This window comes from Apium graveolens, chromosome 8 (genome assembly GCF_009905375.1).
Source record: "Apium graveolens cultivar Ventura chromosome 8, ASM990537v1, whole genome shotgun sequence".
NCBI lineage: Eukaryota > Viridiplantae > Streptophyta > Magnoliopsida > Apiales > Apiaceae > Apium > Apium graveolens.
This window is the reverse complement of record NC_133654.1, coordinates 243,198,111-243,207,844: the sequence shown is the minus strand read 5'-3', so window position 1 is coordinate 243,207,844 and position 9,734 is coordinate 243,198,111. Positions and strand designations below refer to the sequence as shown.

At 35.2% G+C, this 9,734-nt stretch overlaps 2 protein-coding genes across 2 annotated transcripts; one reads left to right on the top strand and one right to left on the bottom strand.

Annotated features, from left to right (window-relative positions):
• Positions 1–5,561: 5,561 nt before the first annotated feature.
• Positions 5,562–6,538, bottom strand: LOC141680522 (uncharacterized). Its single transcript, XM_074486725.1, has 2 exons — positions 6,228–6,538; positions 5,562–6,186 (listed from the first exon to the last, which is right to left on the bottom strand). The coding sequence occupies exons 1-2, from the start codon at positions 6,536–6,538 to the stop codon at positions 5,562–5,564; spliced, it is 936 nt and encodes a 311-aa protein (XP_074342826.1).
• Positions 6,539–7,949: 1,411 nt separating this feature from the next.
• Positions 7,950–9,330, top strand: LOC141678054 (transcription factor JAMYB-like). The gene is made up of 3 exons (XM_074484245.1): positions 7,950–8,264; positions 8,346–8,475; positions 8,562–9,330. Exons 1-3 carry the CDS (start codon positions 8,114–8,116, stop codon positions 9,112–9,114), a joined length of 834 nt encoding a protein of 277 aa, XP_074340346.1. The 5' UTR covers positions 7,950–8,113; the 3' UTR covers positions 9,115–9,330.
• Positions 9,331–9,734: the final 404 nt, after the last annotated feature.

Genomic DNA, 9,734 nt, shown 5'->3' with positions numbered 1-9,734 from the left:
CCTTATGAGCTTGTCCAAGAGTTTTGAGCAGTTCCGCTTGAATTACAACATGAACAAGAGGCAGTATAGTCTCGCGGAACTGCTGACAGAACTTCAGGCAGCTGAAGGATTATTTCGGCAGAGTGTTCAAGTGAATGTGGCTGAGAAAGGTTCTTCCTCTAAGCCGAAAGGTATTAAGAAGAAGAAAAAGGCTCAGACACAGAAAGCTGTGAAGGCAGTGGGAGTTCAGGGTGGTGTGAAAAAGCCTAAGGGAAAGAGCTTCAGATGCAAACAATCAGGTCACTAAAAACAGGATTGTCCTCTTCCTAAGAAGACAAACAATACTGGTATGTCTCTTTCTCTAGTTACAGAAACATTTATAGCGACTATATCTACAAGCACTTGGTGTGTAGATACAGGAGCCACTGATCATGTTTGTAATTCTATGCAGGGGTTCCAACTATCCAGAATGCTTAGAGATGGTGAGATATACGTGTCCATGGGAGATGCTACGAAAGTAGCAGTAGTTGCAGTAGGAGTTATTCATTTATCTTTTGGTTCTGATAGGATTTTGGTTTTGAACAATTGTCTTTATGTACCTTCTTTTAGAAGGAATTTAATTTCGGTTTCTAAACTTGCTTTGGATGGTTAAAATATTTGTTTGGATCGTAATGTTTCTATTATGATGAATAAATGAATTATATGTTCTGGTACATTGCAAGATAATTTGTATATAATTAATCCTAGTCAACCTGCACTGCAACTGCAATTTAGGGAATTGAACAACACATCTTCTAACTCTACTAAAAGAAAGGAACCTTCTAGTTTGAACCAAACATATCTTTGGCACTTGAGATTAGGTCATATTAACTTGAGGAGGATTCAAAGACTGGTAGTAGATGGGCCTTTAAGCTCATTGGCAGTGGAGCCATTTCCAGTTTGTGAATCTTGCTTGGAAGGTAAAATGACTAATAGGCCTTTCAAGGCAAAAGGGAATAGAGCCAAACAACTGTTAGAATTGGTTCACTCTGATTTATGTGGACCCATGAATATCCAAGCAAGAGGTGGTTATGAATATTTCATCACTTTCATTGATGATTATTCTAGATATGGGTACGTTTATTTGTTGCACCGTAAGTCTGAGTGCTTTGATAAGTTCAAAGAGTACAAAGCTAAAACGGAGAAGCGACTTAATAAAAGTATCAAGTCACTACGATCAGATCGTGGTGGCGAATACTTGCTTGGAGAATTTAGGGAATATTTATCAGAAAATGGGATAGAATCCCAGTTAACTGCACCAGGCACACCCCAGCAGAACGGTGTAGCAGAGAGAAGGAACCGGACTCTTTTAGAGAGTGTTAGATCGATGATGAGTTATTCGGATTTACCCAAGTCATTTTGGGGACATGCCTTAGAGACAGCAGCTTATCTTCTGAATTTAGTACCTTCTAAGTCGGTTCCTAAAACCCCCTTAGAATTGTGGACCGGGGATAAACCGAGTCTAAGACATATTCGAATATGGGGTTGTCCAGCACATGTGCTGAACAAGAACGCGACTAAGTTAGAATCTCGTACAGAAGTAAGGTTGTTTGTAGGCTACCCCATGGGAACGAAAGGATATTTATTTTATAGTCCGAAGAATCGGGATGTCATTGTTAGCACCAATGCAAGATTCTTCGAGGAGGACTATATAATGAATCACAAACCCATGAGTAGTGTCGTTTTAGAGGAACTAGTGGGAGGGACAAATAATACCCATGAAGCTGTAGTACAAGTAGAACAACCATAACATAATGTACAACCTGTCACTAATATCGCACCAGTGCCTCGTCGTAGTGGGAGGGTTGTTCAACAGCCTGATAGATTCATGTTTTTGGGAGAGTCTTCAGACTTGGTCCCTGGTGAACATGATGATGATCCCCGTACATACGAAGAGGCAGTACAAGACAAAGATGCAGATCTTTGGCAAAAGGCGATGGAATCTGAGATAGAATCAATATATTCTAATCAGGTCTGGGAGCTCGTGGAACCACCCAAAGGTATAAAACCTATTGGATGTAAGTGGATCTACAAGAAAAAGAGGGGATTAGATAAAAAGGTGAAAACCTGGAAAACAAGACTTGTTGCGAAAGGGTATACTCAGAAAGAAGGTATCGATTATGAGGAAACCTTTTCACCGGTAGTCATGCTTAAGTTAATCCGTATTCTTTTATCTATAGCAGCTCATCTCTATTATGAGATTTGGAAAATGGATGTCAAGACAGCTTTTCTTAATGGAAGTCTTGAAGAAACCATCTATATGCAGCAACCAAAAGGATTCATTAAGGAAGGCCAAGAGCATCTGGTATGTAAGCTTAAGAGGTCTATTTATGGACTTAAACAAGCTTCTAGAGACTGGAATATTCGTTTTGATCAGGCAGTCCAGTCATATGGATTTGATCAAAGTCCAAGCGAATCGTGCGTGTATAAGAGAAGTGAAGGTAATGCAGTGGTTTTTCTAGTACTATATGTAGATGATATTTTACTCATTGGAAACAATGTTGAGATGTTGTCATCAGTAAAGGCATGGTTGTTCAAACAATTTGACATGAAGGACTTAGGTGAAGCGGCATACATCCTTGGGATCAAAGTTATAAGGGATCACAAGAAAAGGATGTTGGCTTTATCTCAAGAGCCCTACATTGATGAAGTATTAGCTCGTTTTAACATGCAGAACTCCAAGAAAGGTTTTCTACCTTTTAAGCATGGAGTTGCTCTATCTAAGAAGCAGTGTTCTTCGACACCTAAGGATATAGAGAGCATGAAAGCAGTTCCTTATGCTTCAGTATGTGGAAGCTTAATGTATGCTATGTTATGTACGAGGCCTGACATCTGCTTTGCTGTAGGCATGGTTAGTAGATATCAGTCGAACCCAGGTCAGGAACATTGGAGTGCAGTAAAAACTATACTCAAGTACCTGAGAAGGACTAAGGAGTATATGTTAATTTACAAGGCCTCAGATCTATTTCCTTTTGGATATACTGATTCAGATTTCCAATCAGATAGGGATAAGAGGAAATCAACCTCGGGATATGTTTTTACTTTGGGAGGTGGAGCCGTTATATGGAGGAGTGTAAAGCAGAAATGCATTGCAGACTCCACCATGGAGGCCGAGTACGTGGCGGCCTCTGAAGCTGCCAAGGAGGTTGTATGGTTCAGGAACTTCCTTTTGGACTTAGATGTGGTACCTAATTTGCCTAGGAGCTTGACGGTGTATTGTGATAACACTGGTGTTGTGGCAAATTCAAAGGAACCGCGAGACCACAAAGCAGCTAAATATATTGAACATAAGTATCATCTCATACGAGGAATCATAAAGCGAGGGGATATAGTTGTGGCTCACATATCATCAGAAGACAACCGAGCAGATCCTTTCACAAAGAGCTTGCCAACCAAGGTTTTTGACAAGCATGTGGAAGCGATAGGAGTCAGATGGATGGACACATAGTTTTTTAGGTAATAGTGGATTAAATAAACACTGATGTACACATAGAATATTTTGAGTATAAGTGGGAGATTGTTAGTGTATACTGAAAATATTTATTTGAAGTATGTACATTTATTTCTGGCCAGTTTATTTGAAAATCATTTGAATGTTTACATGTTGTCTAATATTATATATTGTGAACAATCTAGTATCAAATGGGATACAAAATATTAGATTGTTAAATACGGTTATATAATATAATAAGGTTCACAGCACAGGTGGTGTTGGACAATCCACTGGTATGGCTGTAGTATTATTTAGATTAGTTTATATTGACTAATAAATAATACTAGTATACTTTGTGTATATTGAACAGGATCAAATTTAGAATTGTTCCCTTCATACTGATTAAGAAGGAGAACTAAGATTCTATGTTATTATTAATGCTTAGGTTCTTAATCTGGAAATAGTAATTGACACGTGTATATTATTTACATGCTTTGATTTATATATGAAATAATTCTTTTGAATTATATCATTATATTTTGGGTGATGGAATTATATACATGGTGGATATTATTTATTGAAGGAATCCATGTCCTGATAATATTCGGGTTAATGATGTCCCCTTGAAAGCTCAAAAAGATTTAATTATGTGAAACCCTGCAGGTGGAATTTATTCTGGCATAATTAAATAAAGGTTGACTGGATGATCAAGGATAAAAGATATTAATTAAATAAATTATCAGTAATTTATTTAATTAATGGACATATGATATTTTAAACATGGGGAATTGAATAAGCAAATAATATTGGAATCGAATTAATTAAATTACGGTATTAGGAAAGGTAGTGCAAATATTAATTCTTTAGTGGATTGAATTAATATTTAATTACATTGGGCTAGGCTCAAGATGTAATTAGAAGGCTCAACCTAATTATCCATGGTCCCTATTGTAGCCTATATATATTCTTATTCTCTTCTTGCTTGGAATTGTGTGAAAACATATTGTAGCCACCAAGGAGCAAGAAGAGAGGATAACTTGAGAAGACGGAGGCCACACTTCGCTCAAGGGAATTTGAGAATACAATAGAAGAGCGTGGAATCAACCATTAACAAGGTAATCCTCTTTTCGTAATCTTCATCGTAAAACGTAGTAACACCCTAAGTCCGTGGTTCCCAACAGTATTATCATCTATTATTGTCAAGAAGAACTTACAACCATTGCAAGTTACAATTTTATATGGACCCCAAAGATCACAATGGATAAGATCAAAAGGAAGCATAGATTCAGAAACACTAGAATTAAAAGGTAAATGACATTGTTTAGCCTTTGGACAAATGTCACAATGATCCAGACAATCAGACTTAGAAATAGAAAGATCAGAAATCTTATTGAGTACAGTACAAGGAACATGTCCTAATCTCTTATGCCAAACAAAAGTAGAACAAGTTTTGGAGACTGATAGCACAGTGGTTGAGATAGAAGAATGGTCTGAAACAGAATTGTCAAGCTGTTAGAGGCCTTCAACAAGCTTACCAAGAACCAATTCCTTCATCTGGAGTTGGTCCTGTAGAATACACTCAGTGGAAGTAAAAAAGATATTGTAATGAGTCAAAGCAGACAAGTTACTAATAGACAAGAGATTGAATTGAAAAGTGGAAACAAACAAGACATCATCAATTACCAAAGAAACAGGATATAGCAATATTGATCCTGAATGAGTAACTAAGGTTGTGTTTCCATCAAGAAACTTAATGGACAAGGGAGCAGACAAAGGTTTAATATTATGCATCAAGCTATCATCAAAACATATATGGCTTGTTGCTCCAGTATCTAGAATCCACATATGGACAGGAATCTTTGTAGTGGACAAAAAAAGAGAAAGCAGTACCTGCTATATTCTGAGTAAAGAAACCAGAGGGTTGAGAATTTTGAGAAGAATTATTCTTCTGAATGCTTTGCATTAAGGTAGTCACTTGTTGCTGAAGCATATTCATTTGAGATGTTAACTTTCCAGAATTGATCTCTGCTAGACTGAACCTTGGCTCTGTCATACTAGAATTCACACTCTGTGTAGCTTGAGAAGATTTAATAGACTGAGAATAAGCATTCTAAAATCTTGAATTCCCAGATTTCTTCTTCCCTTTGTTGTTAGGGTGATATGGATGATCTGCAGGATAGCCAATTAGTTTATAACATTTTTCTTTAAGATGTCCCTTTCCATGACAATAAGAGCATTCCATTGAAGAATCAAAAGAACCAAATCTCTCATTAGATTTAGTTGTTGTTGTTGTTTGAGGCTTAGGAAGATTAACCATCATAGCAATCTGAGATGGAGAAGACAAACTGTGTGTCTGCCTCTGTTTTTCTTCTTGTTTCAACAACATAAAAGCCTGATTTACACTAGGCCATGGGTTCATCATTAATAAATGACCCCTTGCAGCAGTGAAACTGGAATGCAGTCCCATCAAAAACTGAATTAAACGAGTCTGCTCAAGCTGCATCTCCCAGTCCTTAATAGCACCACACGTACACTTAACAACAGGTTGTAAAGCCTTCAATTCATCCCAATAGCCTTTCAACTTATGAAAGTAAAACTCAACAGAGTCATTCCCTTGCTCCAATTTAAACAAATCACGCTGAATCGCATACACTTTGTGACCGCTAACAGCATCAAAACGTTCACTCAATTCACTCCAAACGGTACAAGCACTATCAAGATAATTCATGCTACTGCTGATATCATCAGAAACAGTATTGAGAATTCAAGTAATTACCATATCATTAACACGTTTCCAATGAACATATAATGGAGAACCTTCAGGAAAAGGAGCGAATTCTCCAGTGCGATTTGTAAAGAACGCTTCCAGGATGCATAATTTTCAGATCCAACTAACTTTTTAGAGATTAAGATCATTCCAGGTTGATCATTGTTATGAAGATACAAGGGATGCACATTTGTTTCAATGGAATCAGGATAAACAGTATGCGATGTGTGACTTGTTTTGTTAGAAGTACCAGCAGTATGTTGAGTAGGAATCGCCACTAAAGCATGAGCATACGAATGAAACAACGAACTAGAAGACATAAAACTGTAGAATGTCTCTAAAACTGACCTAGAAATGTGAAAATTGCGGAAATTGAACTTACAATCGATTATATTGATCGACGATTAACAATTGATCGGCGATGTTCAAGAAACAAGATAAATGATCGAAGAAAACGATCACTTCAGCTCTAAAACGATCGATGTAGCTCTGATACCATCTTAACATTCATGATAAATGTAAAAGTATTTGTGAATACAACTGTAATGAACAAGAAGATAAAAGCTTACTGTATTTTGTAAATGAAAGTAGTTACAGATCTAGATACAACTTGGAGAAGATGGAAGATAAGTTCTATTTTGAGAAAGTAAAAGTTAACAAACTAGAATTACAACTCAGTCTTTTATATCCACAACTCTAACTCTAACAGAATGGAATGACAGCTCATGACAGCTCAACACCCAGCAACACAGCTGGCTTGTGCTAAAATATAGACTTGCTTACTGATGTCTGACTTTATATAAGACAATATGTACATGTATATTAGGTGTCTATTATATAAAATGGGAGATATAAACTTGTATATACTTCTCATATAATATATAAGATTACATGATGTTTAAATAAAAATTAAACCAACAACGTGGTAGCACGAAACCAATAACCCATTCCTATTATTTCTCCATTAATACATCTAACTGACTACTACTTACACATAATAATCATAATGCTACTAATACGCTAACAACCAGGCTGAGTTATTAAAATAAATAAAACATAAAATAAAAAATAAAATTTAGATTAAAATCCCAACAGGTATAGGCTCCCATGTAGACGACCATGCCTTCCTTGCTAATATACCACCCACTTTAAAAGACCCGTACAACATTTGGTACAATAATAAGACACATATACGATCTTATGAAAAGAATGCGTAATCCAACTCTTATTTACTTAATATGGGAAAACTATACTTTAACATGTTTCAGGTTACAAAAAATTTTGAAACCCTATCTCAGGATCTATGTATAATGAATGGATGATTATGAAGAATAGGATCATGTACATTAATAAAGCTTTTCTTCTGAATATGATGAACGTTCTAAATCTTAACATATTAATTGTAAAATCGTCACTAAGTTAAAAGATTATTTAGTAACATATTAATAGTAAAATCGTCACTAAATTAAAAGATTATTTAGTAAGTATTGAATAAATCATTAATATTAAAAAATCTCATGCCTAAATTTAAAAAAGAAATATTATAAAAATTGTGAATTATGATTACTCATAAAGCGTGGTACATATGAAAAACTACATGGTCTCAAAATGTTGGAGTTCGTTGGAAGGTTTATTTTCTAAATGCTAAGGTTTTGTAACATAGTTATAAAACGTGTTTTAAGTGATTACTAAAAAAATATTAAATAAACAAGATGAAAGAATCATGTTGTTATTGTGCTTAAAGTTTCACTTAGCCCCCTGCCCAGCTATATATAATTCCCACTTTCTTTTTCTTCCAAAGCAAATTCAGATCTGTTCCGCTAAGCATACATAAACTTAAAGTTTATTTCAGTAATCATTTTCACAAATTCTCAGACACAGACTATAAGGAAGATATGAATGTCAAAGGCGAAGAAAATCACGAAGAGATCGTGATGATCGAGGAGCTGCGACGAGGTCCGTGGACAATGGAAGAAGACTTGGCACTAATGAATTATATCACCTTACACGGCGAAGGTCGCTGGAATTCTCTTGCTTGTTCTGCTGGTGAGTGAGTGCGCGTTTAGTAGGGTAATTGAGTTGTAAACTTTTAAATGCTAATTTATAAAGTTCAAATAAAAATTGCAGGTCTGAAAAGAACCGGAAAGAGCTGCAGATTAAGATGGTTGAATTATTTACGTCCAGATGTTCGACGTGGAAACATAACTCTTGATGAACAACTTCTGATTCTGGAACTTCACTCTCGTTGGGGCAATCGGTAATTTACGATAATTCTTTAGCTTCTAACATTGATTTTTACACATTATAGTTTCTAATGATAATATTGGTGATTATTAATGACAGATGGTCAAAAATAGTACAACATCTACCTGGACGAACGGACAATGAGATAAAGAATTATTGGAGGACACGAGTCCAAAAGCACGCGAAACAGCTCAAGTGTGACGTAAAGAATTCAAAAGAATTGGCCAAAAGAATTCAAGCTGCTTCTACACCTACAGTTTCCTCCGAAATCCCCAATACCAAGGGATCGCCTCATCAAGTTACCATGCCACAGGAACAGGCACAAGCTAGTAGTGATACTATGCCCAACTCTGTTCAACAATTGCATAAACCTATTTCTAGCTTAACATCCGAGAGTTCCAATACGACAAGATCAGCTTCTTCAAACTCTCCGATTTCTGATCTCACTGATTATTGTTATAACTATGATCCAAATTATGATCAGGCTAATGGTACTCAGCTCGGATTCACAGAATGTTGTCCTTCTGGCTACTACAACCAACATCTTAGCTTCCAAGAAATGGAGCAAAACAATCAGTGGATGAGTGGGGATTTAGCTGAAACTTTGTGGAATGTTGAGGACATTTGGTCTCTCCAGCAGCTACTCAATTAATAATCATAGCTAGCTAGCCGAATTAAGATACACATAATTAAATAAAAAATTTATATACAGAAAACATTAGTTATGAAATTTAATTTAATTAGGTAGATTAATGCATGATCACGGATTAACGGAATATCTGTGGAGGAATTTTAACCATAAGTGTTGGTTGTGAGTTGATTAAATTAATTGTAAATTTGAGATTTCACAAGCAACACTCTTTCATATTTTTCCTATGTACTTAGGCATCTAAAAATCCAAATTTGGATCACCAAATTCAAATACTGATCTGAATTTCTGACATAACTCTAATGATCTAAATATTTGATCCAAATTACAATTTACATATAATAATATATAAATATCATATTATGTAACTTTATCTTAAATTTATCGTTTAATCATTATTAATAATTTATATAACATTTCATAAATTAATTAAATCAAAAAAATTTAATACACATAAAAATATTAAAATTGTGTACTTAATTCACGAAAAACACATTTATTGCAATAATTAACATATAAAATATTATTGATACACATTAATTTTACGAATTAGTATATTTTTCCCACAAATGCTAAATTAATGCATCTCTAAGTGCAATATGTGCCTCATTATTTTTTATTTT

What these genes read in the sequence shown, in the direction of transcription:
- LOC141680522 (XM_074486725.1), bottom strand. Translation starts at nt 6,538, where the DNA reads ATGTCTTCTAGTTCGTTGTTTCATTCGTATGCTCATGCTTTAGTGGCG. An exon ending in GGAAACGTGTTAATGATATG is followed by an intron (nt 6,187 to 6,227) that starts GTAATTACTTGA and finishes TGATGATATCAG; the next exon opens with CAGTAGCATGAATTATCTTG.
- LOC141678054 (XM_074484245.1), top strand. Translation starts at nt 8,114, where the DNA reads ATGAATGTCAAAGGCGAAGAAAATCACGAAGAGATCGTGATGATCGAG. An exon ending in TTCTCTTGCTTGTTCTGCTG is followed by an intron (nt 8,265 to 8,345) that starts GTGAGTGAGTGC and finishes TAAAAATTGCAG; the next exon opens with GTCTGAAAAGAACCGGAAAG. An exon ending in CACTCTCGTTGGGGCAATCG is followed by an intron (nt 8,476 to 8,561) that starts GTAATTTACGAT and finishes TATTAATGACAG; the next exon opens with ATGGTCAAAAATAGTACAAC.